This window comes from Trichechus manatus, unplaced genomic scaffold, assembly GCF_000243295.1.
Source record: "Trichechus manatus latirostris isolate Lorelei unplaced genomic scaffold, TriManLat1.0 scaffold00115, whole genome shotgun sequence".
NCBI classification, from domain to species: Eukaryota; Metazoa; Chordata; class Mammalia; order Sirenia; family Trichechidae; genus Trichechus; species Trichechus manatus.
Genome location: NW_004444051.1, coordinates 1,945,300 through 1,961,986, shown reverse-complemented (window position 1 = coordinate 1,961,986; position 16,687 = coordinate 1,945,300). Strand labels below are relative to the sequence as shown.

At 40.0% G+C, this 16,687-nt stretch overlaps 1 protein-coding gene across 4 annotated transcripts in view; it reads left to right on the top strand.

The window, feature by feature from the left end:
- Positions 1-16,687, top strand: part of ALDH5A1 (aldehyde dehydrogenase 5 family member A1) — a 54,673-nt gene that overhangs the window by 26,043 nt on the left and 11,943 nt on the right. For all 4 annotated transcript variants that reach the window (XM_004383988.2, XM_023738347.1, XM_023738349.1 and 1 more), the window contains 3 exons: positions 7,092-7,235; positions 9,310-9,468; positions 15,398-15,567. In XM_004383988.2, coding sequence (XP_004384045.1) covers positions 7,092-7,235; positions 9,310-9,468; positions 15,398-15,567 — 473 coding nt within the window. The remainder of the gene's footprint in view (positions 1-7,091; positions 7,236-9,309; positions 9,469-15,397; positions 15,568-16,687) is intronic.

Sequence of the window (16,687 nt, the reverse complement as noted above, 5' to 3'; positions counted from 1 at the left end):
ATCTAGAAAGAAACTCAACAAAGATACAGAAGAGCTAAAGGGCACAATCAGCCAACTTGACCTTATAGACATAGATAGAACACTCCACCCAACAGCGGGAAAGTACACGTTCTTTTCCAATGCACATGGAATGTTCTCCAGAATAGACCACAACTTAGGCCACAGAGCAATCCTCAACAAGATCCAAAACGTTGAGGTAATACAAAGTATCTTCTCTGACCACAACCCCATCAAGGTAGAAGTTAACAACAGGAAGAGCAAGGGAAAAAAAAAATCAGATACATGGAAACTGAATTACACCCTGTTTCCAAACCACTGGGTAACAGAAGAAATCAGAGATGGAATCAAAAAATTCCTAGAATCAAACAAGAATGAAAACATGTCATACCAAAACCTTTGGGACACAGCAAAGGCAGTGCTTAAAGGACAATTTATAGCAAAAGATGCACACATCAAAAAAGAAGAAAGGAACAAAATCAAAACATTAACTACACAACTCGAACAAATATAAAGAGAACAGCAAAAAAAGCCCACAGCCACCAGAAGAAAGGAAATAATACAGATCAGAGCAGAAATAAATAGAGAATAGAAAAACAATAATCAACAAAACCAAAAGCTGGTTCTCCAAAAGAATCAACAAAATTGACAAACCACTGGCCAAACTGACAAAGGAAAAACAGGAGAGGACGCAGACAACCCAAATAAAAACAGGAAATGAGGAACATTGCCACAGACCCAACTGAAATAAAAAGGATTATAAGAGAATATTATGAAAAACTATACTCCAACAAATTTGAAAACCTAGAGGAAATGGATAAATTTCTGCAAACTAACACAAAGTGATGTTGAAAATCTGAACAGACTCATACAAGAGAAGAGATTGAAAAGGTAATTAAAAATAAAAAAACTCCCAAGAAAAACAGCCCTGGCCCAGATGGCTTCACTGGAGAATTCTACCAAACATTCAGAGAAGAGCTTGTACCAGTACTAAAACTATTTCAGAACATAGAAAAGGAAACAACACTTATGTATTTATTCTGTGAAGCCAGCATAACCCTGTTATCAAAACCAGGCAAAGATGCCACAAAAAAGAAAATTACAGACCAATATTGCTCATAAATGTAGATGCAAAAATTCTCAACAAAATTCTAGCCAATAGAATTCAGCATCATATCAAAAAAATAATACACCACAACCAAGTAGGATTCATACCAGGTATGCAAGGATGGTTCAGCATTAGACAATCAATGTAATCCACCACATAAAGGAAAGAAAAGAATCACATGATCATCTCAGTTGATGCAGAAAAGACATTCGATAAAGTTCAACTCCTATTCCTGATAAAAATTCCCAATAAAATAGGTATAGAAGGGAAATTTCTCAACATAATAAAGGGCATCTATGCAAAACCAACGGCCAGCATCATTCTTAATGGAGAAAGGGTGAAAACATTCCCCTTGAGATCAGGAACAAGACAAGGATACCCTTTATCTCCACTCCTATTTAACACTGTGCTGGAAGGCCTAGCTAGAGCAATAAGGCAAGAAAAAGAAATAAAGAGTATCTAAATTGGTAATGAAGAAGTTAAACTGTCCCTGTTTGCAGATGATATGATACTATACATAGAAAACCTAAAGACTGTATGAGGAAACTACTGGAACTAGTAGAAAGATTCAGCAGAGTAGCAAGATACAAGATAAACATACAAAAATCAGTTGGATTCCTATACACCAATAAAGAGAACAATGAAAAGGAAATCAGGAAAACAGTACCATTTATAATAGCCCCTAAAAAAGTAAAATACTTAGGAATAAATCTAACCAGGAATGTAAAAGACCTGTACAAAGAAAACTACAAAACACTACTGCAAGAAACCCAAAGGGATCTACATAAATGGAAAAACATACCATGCTCATGGATAGGTAGACTCAACATTGTGAAAATGACAGTTCTACCCAAAGCAATTTACAAATACAATGCAATCCCAATCCAAATACCAACAATTTTTAAAGAGATGGAAAAACTAATTACTAATTTTATATGGGAAGGAAGGAAGCCCTGGATAAATAAAGCACTACTGAAGAAGAATAGGAAGACTCGCACTACCTGACCTCAGAACCTACTATACAGCTACGGTAGTCAAAACAGCCTGGTACTGGTACAACGACAGATACATTGACCAGTGGAACAGAATTGAGAACCCAGATGTAAATCCGGCCATCTACAGTCACCTGATCTTCAACAAGGGCCCAAAAGTCCATCAAATGGGGAAAAGACAGTCTTTTTAACAAATGGTGCTGGCAAAACTGGATGTGCATCTGCAAAGAAATGGAACAGAACCCATACCTCACACCATACGCAAAAACTAATTCAAAATATATCAAAGACCTAAATATAAAGCGAAAATATATAAAGTTCATAGAAGAAAAAATAGGATCAATACTAGAGGCCCTAATAGATGGCATTAACAGGATATGAACCATAACCGACAACACACAAACTCCAGAAGGTAAGCTAGATAACTGGGATCTTCTAAAAATTAAATACTTATGCTCATCAAAAGACTTCACCAAAAGAGTAAAAAGAGAACCTACAGACTGGGAAAAAAATTTTTGGACCTTACAAGTCAGACAAAGGTCTAATCTCTAAAATCTACAAGAAAATCCAACACCTCTACAACAAAAGACAAATAATCCAGTTAAAACATGGGCAAAGGAAATGAACAGATACTTCACCAAAGAAGACATAAGCGGCCAACAGACACCATGAGGAAATGCTCACCATCACTAGCCATTAGCGAAATGCAAATTAAAACCACAATGAGATACCATCTCACCCCAGCATTAGTGTCACGAATCAGAAAAACTGGAAATAACAAATGTTGGAGAGGCTGCGGGGAGATCGGAACTCTTCATGCACTGCTGGTGGGAATGCAAAATGATACAACCGTTTTGGAAAATGGTATGGTGCTTCCTTAGAAAGCCTGAAATAGAAATACCATATGATCCAGCAATGCCACTCCTAGGAATATAGCCTAGAGAAATAAAAGTCGTCACACAAATAGACATATACACACCCACGTACATTGCAGCATTGTTCACAAAAGCAAAATGATGGAAACAACCTAGACACCCATCAACAGATGAATGGGTAAACAAACTATGGTACATAAACACAGTGGAGTATTATGCAACAATAAAGAACAATGATGAATCTGTGAAGCATCTCATACTATGGATGAAACTGGAGGACCTACGCTGAGTGCAATAAGTCAATCACAAAAGGACAAATATTGTATGAGACCTTTGCTGTAAAAACTCATGTAAAAGTTTACACACAAAAAGAAACAATATTGGTTATGAGGGATAGGAGGGGTGGGGAGGGGAAATACTAAATAGACAATAGATAAGTGGTAACTTTGGTTAAGGGTAAGACAGTACACAATACTGGGGAAGCCAGCACAACTTGTACAAGGAGAGGTCATGGAAGCTCCATAGACACATCCAAACTCCCTGAAGGACTGAATTGCTGGGCGGAGGGCTGTGGGGACCATGGTTCAGGGAACATGTAGCTCAGTTGGCATAACACAGTTTATAAAGAAAGTGTTCTACATTCTACCTTGGTGAGTAGCGTCTTGGGTCTTAAAAGCCTGTGAGCAGCCATCTAAGATACTGTACTGGTCTCATCTCTTTGGGAGCAAGGGAGAATGAAGAAAATAAGATAAAGGAAGGATTAGTCCAAAGGACTAATGGACCACAACTACCACAGCCTCCACCAGACTGAGTCCAGTAGAACTAGATGGTGCCTGGCTACCACCACCGACTGCTCTGACAGGGATCACAATAGAGGGTCCCAGACAGAGCTGAATAAAAATGTACAACAAAATTCTAACTCACAAAAAAAGACTAGACTTACTGGCCTGACAGAGACTGGAGAAACCCTGAGAGTATGGCCCCTGGACACACTTTTAGCTTGGTAATGAAGTCACTCCTGAAGTTCATTGTTCAGCTGAAGATTAGACAGCCCCATAAAACAAAACAAGACTAATGGGGCACGACAGTCCAGGGACAAGGAGTAGAAGACAGGAGGGGACAGGAAAGCTGGTAATAGGGAACCCAAGGTTGAGAAAGAACAGTGTTGACTTGTCGTGGGGTTGTTAACCATTGTCATAAAACAGTATATGTACTATCTGTTTAATGAGAAACTGTTTGTTCTGTAAACCTTCATCTACCGTAAATAAAAATTAAAAAAAAACGAAAAATAGAATATTGTCCAACATATTACTGGAAGATGGACATGTAGGAAGTCACTATACAGTGGCCACAACAATATACTTGAGCATACCAATGATTATGAAGGTGGCACAGGAGTGGGCAACATTTCATTCTGTTGTACATGGGGTCATCATAAGTTGGAGTCAACTCCACAGCAACTAACAACAACAGCAACAACAAAGGAATAATAATCTCAATATCAAAGGCCTTTTCTGAGTTTATTTTCACAGAGAATCAGTGGCTGGGCTCCTGGTCCCCTGGCATAGACTCTTAAGTGAACCACTTACAGTGAGTCTGTTCTAGAGATGCATGCCCTGCCCTCACCCCCATATATGGGGAAACTACACCTCTCTTCCCCTCGTTTTACTTGGATCCACAATCAATGGCCGTGGAAGCAGCAGTCAAGAAATCAAACAACGTATTGCATTGGGCAAATCTGCTGCAAAAGACCTCTTTCAAGTGTTCAGAAGCAAAGATGTCACTTTGAGGATTAAGGTGTGCCTGACCCAAGCCATGGTGTTTTCAGTTGCCTCGTATGCATGGACAATGAATAAGGAAGACCAGAGAAGAATTGATGCCTTTAAATTATGGTGTTGGCGAAGAATATTGAGTATACTATGGACTGCCAGAAGAACAAACAAATCTGTCTTTGAAGTACAGCCAGAATGCTCCTTAGAAGCAAGGATGGCGAGGAAGACCCCGAACAAAATAGATTGACACAGTGGCTGCCACAGTGGGCTCAAACATAGCAATGATTGTGGGGATGGCACAGGACCAGGCAGTGTTTCATTTTGTATTACACAGGGTCACTATGAGCTGGAACTGGCTCCACAACACAACAACAACAACAAACCCTCCCGGCCCTGCTAAGGGACCAGCAGCCACATTTTATTGCACATAACACCTAGTCTCTTCTTTACAGTGAATTGAACCATGAGTGGTCGTTTGACCCTAGGGAAACAGATTGGATAAATACTATCCTGTAATAAGGAAGCATTGATGGTTCAGAGGTAGAATTCTCGCCTTCCATGCAGGAGACCCGGGGTTGACTGCCAGCCAGCGCATCTCGTGCAATCACCACCCCTCTGTCGTTGGAGGCTTGCATGTTGCGATGATGCTGAATGGGTTTCAGTGGAGCTTCCAGACTAAAACTAGGAAGAAGGGCCTGGTAATCTACTTCTGCAGATCAGCTAGTGAATAGGGATCACAACAGTCTGATCCACAACCAATCATGGGGATAGTGTAGGACCAGACAGCCTTTTATTCCATTGTGCATGGGGTTGCTATGTGTCAGGAGCCAACTCAGCTGAAGCTAACAGCAACAGTCCTGTGATAAAGCAGTTAAAAGTCCCTGGGAAAATGGCTGTATATATTAAGAATCCTTACAATTATGTTTTGAGCTATCAATTCTACTTCTGCAAATTTATCCTGAGGGAATAAATGCAGTGTTATCTTTAATAGCAAGGAATTGGAAGCAACCCAAATGTCCAACAGACAGGGGCTGGATAAATAAATTATAGAAGAGCTGTGGATTGGAATACTATTTAAAAAAAAAAAAAAAAGCCCATTGCCATTGAGTTGATTCGAACTCATATCGACCCAATAGGACAGAGTAGAACTGCCCCAAAGGGTTTCCATGGAGCCACGGGTGGATTCAAACTGCTGACCTTTTGGTTAGCAGCCAAGCTCTTAATCACTGTGCCACCAAGGCTCCTGGAATACTATACAGGCATATAAAGGGTGCCACAGAAGCATGAGCGAGGACATGAGAAGATCTTCACATTACAGTATTTCATTAAAGGAGCAAGTTATAAAAGTTATGAACATGTAAGGTGTTGTGGATATATTGTTAATTGGGAAGATAATGTAGATTACAAAAAAGTATTACTATACGATCTAGTTTTCTTAAAAAAAAAAAAGTGCATATACATGAACCTACATGGCCAAATTCTGAATGGATACATCAAATATCTCAGTCTGTATTTTGGTTTTTTAAGCCTGTGGTATAATTTATTTTGTGGATAGGTAATGCACTTCTGTCCACCACCTGTCAGTTTGTCATTCTGTGGTGGCTTGCATGTTACGGTGCTGGAAGCTATGCCACTGGTATTTCAAATACCAGCAGGGTCACTCATGATGGACGGGTTTCAGTGGAATTTCCATACTAAGACAGAATAGGAAGAAAGGCCTGGTGATCTCCTTCCAATAATTAGCCAGTGAGAACTTATGGATCTCAACAGATCATTGCCTGACTTGATTGCTTTGGACATGTCATCAGGAGGGATCAATCGCTGAAGGAGGACATCATGTTTGGTGAAGTAGAGGGCCAGAAAAGGGTGAAAGGAGACCCTTGGTGAGATGCATTGGTACAATAGCTACAACAGTAAACTCCAAAATGCTGGCGATTATGAGAATGATGCAAGAGCGGGAAACATTTCATTGTCTTATACCTAAGGTTGCCATGAGTTGGAGTCAGTGGCAGCTGTCTATCTTAATGTAGTTATATGGTTCAAAAATTGAAACAGTACTAGCAGGTTTACATTGAGAAATCTCATCCTCACCTCTGTCCCTGGCTTCTTCCTCACCTTTTGAAAGTTAATTACTTTTAGGTTTATGTTAGCTTCCCAGTGTTTCTTTATGCAAATACTAAGCAAATGTGAATATACTTGTTTCCCCCATTTCTTATACAAAGTGCTATACTGTATATGCTACTGTGCACCTTGCTTTTTTCACTGTTGGGTGATTTTTCAAAACAAAGGTGTAATAGTCTTGGGTCATTCATTTCAGCACTCACAGCATTCTCCCCTCTGCTTACAGATACTGTTGCACTACGCTGCAGACTCTGTGAAAAGAGTTTCCATGGAGCTTGGCGGCCATGCTCCATTCATTGTATTTGACAGTGCCAATGTGGACCAGGCCGTAGCAGGCGCCATGGCATCTAAATTTAGGAACTCTGGACAGGTGAGTCATGGAGAGTTTTTCAGAGACTGGGTGTATGTGTGTGTGTGTGTATGCACATGTGTATTTTACAAAGATCCTACCACCTCTACTCCTTACTGCTCGTCTTCTAGAAATACTTTTGGGTTCATTCCATCATTCATTCTTTATTCATTCACTCTTTCAGAACCTATTTAGTAAGTTTTTTGTTTGTTTTTTTCCCCCAGAGACTATGCTAGGCTCTGGGGTCTAAAGAGAAGTAAGGTGTACTTCCTAGCTTTGAAGAAATTTCCTGAATAACTGACATGCCTTTTAGTCAGTTGTTGTCTCTTCTCTTCTTTCCCCTACCCTTTGAATCTGGTTATGTTGACACTTTTCCTTCATTGGGCTTTTCTCTACTGAACAGGTATAACCATCTTCTCAGACACAAAACCCCCTTCAACGGGCAGAGTCTGAGATCCACAGGGAAGGAAGGTAGAAAAATGTTGAGGATAATGCCTTGAAAAACTCAAAACCCTGTTGCCTACTAAGACCTTCCTGAGTGTCCCTCCTCCTGAGATGGAAGGGGTGTCATGGGCACCCACAAAACGTACATGCCTGAGGAGTGTGCCCAACGAGTGCTCCAGGTTGTCCTCAGGAAAGTGGTGGCCTGAGGTCAGGTCTTAATAGGAAGTCCTGGAGTATTAGATCAGCAGGGACCTTTAGGGTTATCCAATACAAACCTTGCATTTTACAGATGAGGAGAAGCTCTAGAGAGGCTATTTGACTTGCTTAAGGTCATACATCTCTGGGTCACAGACCCCACTCTGCTAAGGAGCTGGGACCATGAGCCAAGGGTGCTGCCTCCCAGTTTCTATCCAAGCTGCCACCAGGATCCTGGCTTCTTAAGAAATATTCATGAGTACTTCGTCCTATAGTACCGTCAACAAACCAAAAAGCAAACCCATTGCCATCTAGTGAATTCTGACTCATGGCAACCCCACGTGTTTCAGAGTAGAACTATGCTCCATAGGGTTTTCAATGGCTGTAATTTTGTAGCAGTAGATTGCCAGGCCTTTCTTCCAAGTGGGTGGATTGGAACTGCTAACCCTTTGGTTAGTACCCGAGTGCAAATTGTTTGCACCACCCAGGGACCTCTAAATGCGTTCCAGAAACAGAGTAAGTATTGCTGAAAGACTGCATTGGGGAAAAAGGTGAACTACTGCATAATATTCTATATTAAATAGTTTCATCCTTGTTTTTAGCCTTTGGCAGTTTATTTTCCACCTAAATAAGGCTGTTTTTTTTTTTCAGAAATAAATTTGTTTTCTTTTACAAACAAAATGCCTTCAGAGTCACTTTATAAAGCTCCAGCTTTGGGGCATATTTCTTTCAGCCAATAAAACTATTAATTTAAAATGCTTGGGGTACAACATTATAGGTATACTCGTTTCAACTAGGAAAATACATGATTAAGAAAAAAGAAAATTTATCAATGATAACTACACTTCCTGTAGTGTGGTTCTAATTTATAAGTTTAAAATATTAGGTCTAATTAGAAAAAAAAAAAAATAAGCCAAGGCGTTTTGAATAATTTTGGCTGACGTGGAAGAATCATCTTGCGTCCATTTTCAAAATGTCAGATTCAGCCAAACACTTGGAAGGCTTATGTTAAAGGATACAAGTTAGCATATGACGTTATTCCTTCTATTCTCTGCTCTCTGATGGCACAACATCATTGTCTATCAGGGGTTATAGTTTTGTTTTTCTATTTGTTTTGTAATGGCTTATCCAAGCCATTTGGAAAAAGAAAACCTGATTAAGTGGTCTTTTTTTTGTCCTTGCACAGATATTTGTTCTTGCATACTTATTTAACCAGAGACACAGCAGCCATGGAGGGCATTGGAAAGGAACGTGCACTTGCTTGGTGCAGATAGCTTTCAGATCAAGCCCACATGGGAAGATAACAGCAGGTTGGACACATGATGAGAATCACCTGGGGAAGTGTCTTCACACTTAAGAGAGGGAGCAGCAACCACAAATTTATTGGTTGGGACACTAGCTTTTAACAGGCTATCTATGTGAGTTGAGTTTTTTTTTTTTTTCCCCTTGTGTCTAGACTTGTGTTTGCTCAAACCGTTTTTTGGTGCAAAGGGGTATTCATGATTCCTTTGTGAAAAAATTGGCTGAAGCAATTAAGAGAGACCTGCGTGTAGGCAACGGATTTGAGGAGGGAACTACTCAAGGCCCATTAATAAATGAAAAAGCCATAGAAAAGGTAAGTTAGTTTTATTATCTGTTAGAGTAAATTTTGTGGTTTTGTTATCAAAAGCTTAAGTAGCAAAAAAAAAAAAACTTTGGTAAGATGCCCAGCAAAGTGATTTTGGAAGCAGTTGAGAAATCTGAAAAAATGAATTTATATTGACTTGTATGAATTGAGTGGCATCATCTGGTCGTAAGCTTTTGTAGCTCTGTCAATGCACACAGTCCCATGTGATCTGTTATTTTAGGTCTCCTACCGCCCTCCCTACCTTCCTTTCTCTAATGGTGATAATCAAGGCTTCTGTCCCTCCCTGCCTCAGAGATGAAGGTCTTGGAACACAAAGTTTTTACATAAAGTCTTTTAAGTTTTTGGAACACCTGAAAGGAGAGGAAAACTGGCTTTGTTTTGAGATTGTTGATATTTCATCTGAAATACTGGCATGGGTCTCTTGTTTCTTCCCTTGACTACAGAATGTCCTTCCAGAAGAATCTTTGGAGAAAGCATCCCAGCAGGAAGATGTATCATCAGATATCCCATGTTCAAGATCTAGAGATGGTGGGATGGTGGGAAAGGGAATCTGCTTTTAGGATCAAGAAGGGTTGGTTTGTTCAAAAAACGAACAATTTAGACTACTAGCTAGGTAGGATTTCTCTCTTTGCTCTACTATTTAAAAAAATTTTTTTTTTTAGTGTTGCATACAAGGACTTTTCTTGTAAGACTAAACATCGAGCACGCTCCCTGGTTAAGTCTCTATGGATAGAAAGGATTTTAATGGAATAATTTAAATCAGGCAGAATATGAAGGCTGGAGGTTCCATGTGGGAATGGAGGCAGGAGAGATGAGCCAAGTCACCACTCAAGTGGGAAACACAACCCCTATTCAGTGACCTTGGTGAGCTGGGGAACAAGCCCTGGAATGGCTACCCTGACCCAGTGGACAGTCAATGCAGCTGAATCCACGTTCCTTACCTTCCACAGTAGAAACAAAGGGACGCGCCTAACTTTGACAGAACTCTGATCAATTTCTAGTTACTGCCTTGAGGTTACTATAAACCAAAAAACCAAACCTGTCACTATCAAGTCAATTCTGACTCATAGCAACTCTATAGGACAGAGTAGAACTGCCTCCTGGCATTTCCAAGGAGTGGCTGGTAGATTCGAACTGCTGACCTTTTGGTTAGCAGTTGTAGCTCTTAACCACTGTGCCACCAGGGCTCCAGGGATTACTATAGATAGAGTAAATATCTTAAAGTTTATGCTAGTACTGCCAGCATTCTTGAGGTGACTTTGGACCCTGGGAACAGACCATGGACGCTCACTTGAAAGCAGTTTGGATCTGTTATGCCATGGGTGGAGTCCCAGAGTGGTGGTTCTCAACTCACCCTGTGCCTCTCATAGCTGGGTGTTAACTAGTCTGGGGTAGGGCCTAGGCATTGGTATTTTTTAAGTGCCCCAGATGATGCTGGTTTGCAGCCAGGTTGCAAAACTGTTGTCCTGGAGGTTTTGTTTTGTTTTAGCCAAAGTGAAGATGCAAATATTGCTCTGTAGAGGGCACTGTTTGCTGGGACTTCAAGCAATCATAATGCAGGATTTTTTTTTTTTAAGGTGGAGAGGTGTTTAATGGAAAGCAGCTTGCTTAAAGACAACCCTTGTGTTTACTTTAGTGTACCTGCAGTCATAGAGTGGATTCCAGCGGGGGCAAACTGCACAACATCACATTTAAGATGACAGGGGCAGAGCAGATTTGGTTTGGGGCAAGAGGATGGTCCCTTATTAAGTATGCTAAATATAATTTCTTAAATATAAATCATAGACCTACGTAAAAAAAAGAAAGATCTCAAATTAACAGCCTAACTCAACAACTCCAGGAACTAGAAAGAGAAGAGCAAACTAAGCCTAAACCTACCAGAAGAAAAAAAATAACAAAGATTAGAACAGAAGTAAATAAAATAAAAAACAGAAAAAACAATAGAATCAATAAAACCAGAAGTTGGTTCTTTGAAAAAAAAAAAAGAGTAGCTACTGAGGCTGCTTATGTACAACCAAACACCTCATGGGATTTGATTCCTTGGTTTGGGGGTCTAGCTAGGGTCATGGTTTCATGGGACATCCCAGATAATTGGCCTAATAATGTGATTAGTGCTTCTGTTCTACCTCCTACTTTGTTGCATAGTTCCTGGGGTCTTAAAAATTTCAAGTGCCAACCAAGGCACAGCAATTGGTCTCTATTCACCCTGGAGCAACAGAGGAGGAAGGAGAGTCAGGAACAGGAGGAGGATATGGAATGCGTGGCTAATTGCCTCTGTGAACAACCGCCTTGTTGCCATGAGACAAGAAGAACTAGATGGTGCCTGGCTACCATTACTGAACATTTTGATGAAAGATTCTGTAGAAGAATTCTGATCAAAAGGGGAAGATGCAATAGAATTTCAAACTCTCATGGACTCTAGACTTTCTGGAGCCATGGAGGATAGATGAACCCCTGAAACTATTGCCCTGAGATAATCTTTAAACCTTAAACTAAAAATATTCCCTGAAGTCATCTTAAAACTAAACAGTACTTTGGCTTAATTAGTAAAGAATGTCTGCCTTGAGCATTATGCCCTTTTAAGGACTATCCATATGGCATCAACTTGACAACAGCAACTTGAAAGATTAGGTAAAAACCTTAGAGGGCAGTGGGCTTGTGTTAATGAGAGAGAAACAACCCAGAAAAGGAGAGTGAGAATGGTTGCACAACTCAAAGAATGTAATCAGTGTCACTAAATTGTACACGTAGAAACTGTTGAATTAGTGTATGTGCTGTGTTTATTCTCAACAACAGAATAAGTAAAATTTAGTGGGGGAAAAAACACCGATAGAACTATACAATACAGAATGAACCCTAGTATAATAATAATACGTCAGTATTGGTTCCTCAGTTGTAATAAATGTACTACACTAACATAAGATGTTAATTACAGGAGAAACTGTGTGTGTGGTGGAGAGAAGGCATATGAGAACTCTGTACTTACTGCATAATTTTTCTATAAACCTAAAACTGCTCTAAAAAATAAAGTGTATTAAAAAATTTTTTAAAAGTGAATCATAGGAAGTAAGCCATCCTGGGATTTGTTGCTGGCAGTGGGCTGTGAGAGCATTGCAGGGGCCATGGATTTAAAAACGGTGACTTTGGATGGTAAAGTGTGCCCAATCCTATGTTTATCTCTCTTCTGAAACTCTATGGAAAATTCCACTGAGAATGGGAGAAGAGAAGACTCCAGTAGATCAGAGATTGTGAAGAATTTCTGAAAGCAGAGGGATCAGGTTACCAGAAAAATCTAAGCAGAGGGGGCATGCCCAGAAGTCTGCAGAGGAGATGGGTACCATTTTTTTATGTGCAGTCCTTCTAGAATCAGCTGCAGTACAGAGTAGAAATGGGAGGAGTGGAGATATGAAGCTGATTGATTACACTTTTGCTTAGTTTTCTGAGTCATTCCCACACCACCACCACCACTGATAACAAAACACAGCAGAGGCATTTGCTCCAGGCAGGGGAAATACCTCTGAAGGAAAGCTGTAGCTTTGAGAGGGAAGGTAGATGCACTAGAGCAGGACTCTCCTGACTTGGCTGTTTGGGGAAAGTGCTGCCCCTAAAGTGAAGCCTGCAAGTCAGAGTAAACCTAAGCTTGCAGTTGTTTTCTTAGAAAATGAAACAGCACAGGTTGCCCCTGCCAACCACATAAATTAATCAACACAGTCCTTCATTCATAAAGACGAACCACCAAGGATTATGAATGCTTTGAAGATAACCATCAGCACAAAAGAGGAGGGATTGGGAAGAACAAAGAGAACATCTGACCCCGAAGGAAACAGATGAAATAGAAAGCAGAAAGGAATTTTGAAAGAATCTAGTGTCCTCCATGAGTTTTGAGAATATAGTACATCTATAAAAATTCTATGAAAATGAAGCAGTGAGATCAAGAAAGAGTTTGTAGAAATCAAACACATGATAGTTGTCTTAGTTATCTAGTGCTGCTGTAACAGAAATACCACAAGTGGATGGCTTTAACAAAGAGAAATTTATTTCTTCACAGTAAAGTAGGCTACAAGTCCAAATTCAGGGTGTCATCTCCAGGGGAAGGCTTTTTCTCTCTGTTGGCCTTCTCAATCTTCCCCCGGACGAGAAGCTTCTCCACACAGGGACGCTGGGTCCAAAGCACATGCTGTGCTCCTGGCACTGCTTTCTTGGTGGTATGAGCTCCCCAACTCTCTGCTGGCTTCCCTTTCCGTTTTCTTTTGTAAGATAAAAGGTGGTACAGGCCACACCCAGGGAAACTCACTTTACATTGGATCAGGGATGTGACCTTAGTAAGGGTGTTACAATCCCACCCTAATCCTCTTTAACATAAAATTACAATCACAAAATGGAGGACAACTACACAATACTGGGAATCATAGCCCAGCCAAGTTGATACACACATTTTTGGGGGACATAATTCGATCCATGACAATAGTCAAAAACTTTAACAGATGGAAATGGAAGACAAATTTGGAATTCAAAGCAAAAGACAGATAGATGAAAAACTCACAGAAATGAAAAAAAAATTAGAAGATTAATCTGAGGCAAGGGGGGTATCCATCTTAGTAACAGGATTTCTAGAAAGAAAGAGAAAATGGAGGTAATGAAGTTATTAGATAGTAGATGAAAACTTGTCAGAGCTAGGGAAAAATAACTTAATTCTTCAGACTGAAAGATTTCACCAATTACCAAGCAGAATGAATGAAAAGGAAAAAACTCAGGTGTATTTTGCTAAAATTTTAGAATGTCAGAAACATAAAAGAAGATCATAGAAGCTTCCAGAAAGAGAAAACCTACCCACAGAGGAGTGAGAATCATTTTTAAATCAGACTATTTATTGATCAGCAACACTGGAAGATGGGAGAAGTGCACTCAAAATTCTTAAAGAAAATTGTTTGGAATCAAAATTCCATAACCAGAAACAACCTAAATGTCCATCAGTAGATGGATGGATAAACAAATATGGTATTTACAAACAATGGAATATAACTCAGCTATAAAGAGAAGCGAAGTACTGATACATGCTACAACATGGATGAACCTTGAAAACATGCTGAGTGAAATAAGTTGGTCACAAAAGGACAAATATTGTATAATCCCGACTTATATGAAATATCTAGAATAGGTAAATGCATAGATATTAGTGGTTACTAGGGGCTGGGGTGCGGAGTGGGAAGTCTTTGCTTAGGGGACATTAAGTTTCTGTTAACTGTGGTGGAAAATTTACAAATGGAGAGTGGAGATGGTTGTACAACATGATGAACGCAATCAAGGTCACTGAATTGTACACATAAAAAGTGTTGAATTGGCAAATGTTATATTTTTACCACAATAGAACACTTTAAAAAAAAATTTTTTTAATCTATAACCAAATAGGTGGAATACAAGATAAAACATCAGACATACAGTGCAAGCCAACTCAGAAAGTAAGCCACTTTCAGTGCACCTTTTTCAAACCAACTGCTGGAGGAGAATGTACTAGAACAAAATGAAAGCCAGGTCCAGGAAAGAGGACGACATAGATCTAAGAAACAGTGGAGCTAGCCCAGGACTGCAGTGAGAACAAATCCCGGGAAGACACCTGAGCTGCAGGCCTAGAAAGAATTCAGTGTGTTCAGCAAATAGTAAGATCAAACAGGTAAAATATCAAAGAGCTGGACAAAGAAGGCATTGTGCACACCACGTGCTCTCTTATTCTGCTGTGTCCCTGCGCCCCCAGAAGGAGCTAGGGTGCTTTGTTTGTATCTTTTTTTTTTTTCTTCTTAAAGAAAGGAAAGAAAACAAGTTATAGTTTTCGGCAGTTTAAACAACCTAAGAGATTGTACAATTTGGGAAGTATTCTCAGCCACCTGTCCCAAGGGCTCTTCTTTTTCTCTTCACATAGGTAGAGAAGCATGTGAGTGACGCGGTTTCCAAAGGGGCAACCATTGAGACAGGCGGCAAGCGACATCGATTTGGAAAAAATTTCTTTGAGCCCACCCTGCTCAGCAACGTCACCCGGGACATGCTTTGCTCTCATGAGGAGACTTTTGGGCCTCTGGCACCAGTTATGAAGTAAGATGACCCAGTCTGTGGGAAGTGAGGAGGAAGAATAGAAAAGAAAAAGGAAACCTAGAGAGAGATTCAGTTCTTTGTGCAGTTTTGAGGGGTTGGGGTGAGGGGTGGAGAAGGGGGGGCTGGAGAGGGAGAGAGCTATGTTATGTCAATTCAAGAGCTGAGTTCAATTTATAACTTTCTTATCATTTATTTAGACTACAGAATTTACCAGATTCTTTACTCGTTCTTGCTTTCTGCCGAATTCATTTTTCTTCCTAATGGAGTACATCCTCAAAGCATTCTTTCAAGGGAGTCTGTGGGAAGTTAGCATTCTGAGATCTTATGTACCCGAGATGATTTTTTATTTCACATTCACAAGTAAATAATAATTTTCCTAGATAAAATTCTAGGTTCAGTGCTTTGAAATGATCACTGTTGTTACTGAGAAATCTGATGCCTGGTTCTTTCTCCTTTGTAAGGAATCTACTTTTTCTCTTTGGAAACTTTTAGAGTTTCTCTTCATCTTTGATGTTCTTAAATTTTGCTCTCATATTCCTGGTCTGGCACTCTGTGGGCTCTCTCAGCCTAAGGTCCTAATGTCTTTCTTTAATATTTAAAGTTTGAGGCATTAGTGGTTCAGTGGTAGAATTCTCGCCTTCGTGCAAGGGACCCAGTTCGATTCCTGGTCAGTATACCCCAACACAGCCACCACTAGTCTGTCAGTGGAGGCTTATGTGTTGCTATGATGCCGAACAGGTTTTAGCAGAGCTTCCAGACTAAGATGGAGTAGGAAGAAAGGCCTGGAAATATACTTCCAAAAATCAGCCGATGAAAACCCTATGGATCATAGTGATTGGATCCCCAACCCCTCATGGGGATGACACAGGACTGGGCAGTGTTTTATTCCATTGTGTGTAAGGTCACCATGAGTCAGGGCCTGACTCAATGGCAGCTAACAACAAAAACAACAATATTTGAAGTATTTAGTCTTGCGCAAGTCTTGAACATTATCTCTCCATATATTTTTCTTCCCTCAATTTATCCTTTTCCAGCCTTCTAAGGCGCCTGTTATAGTGGTACTCTTCTTCTGTCCTTCACGCCTCTTCACTCTTGTCTTGTTCTTTTTTTTTTTTTTTTT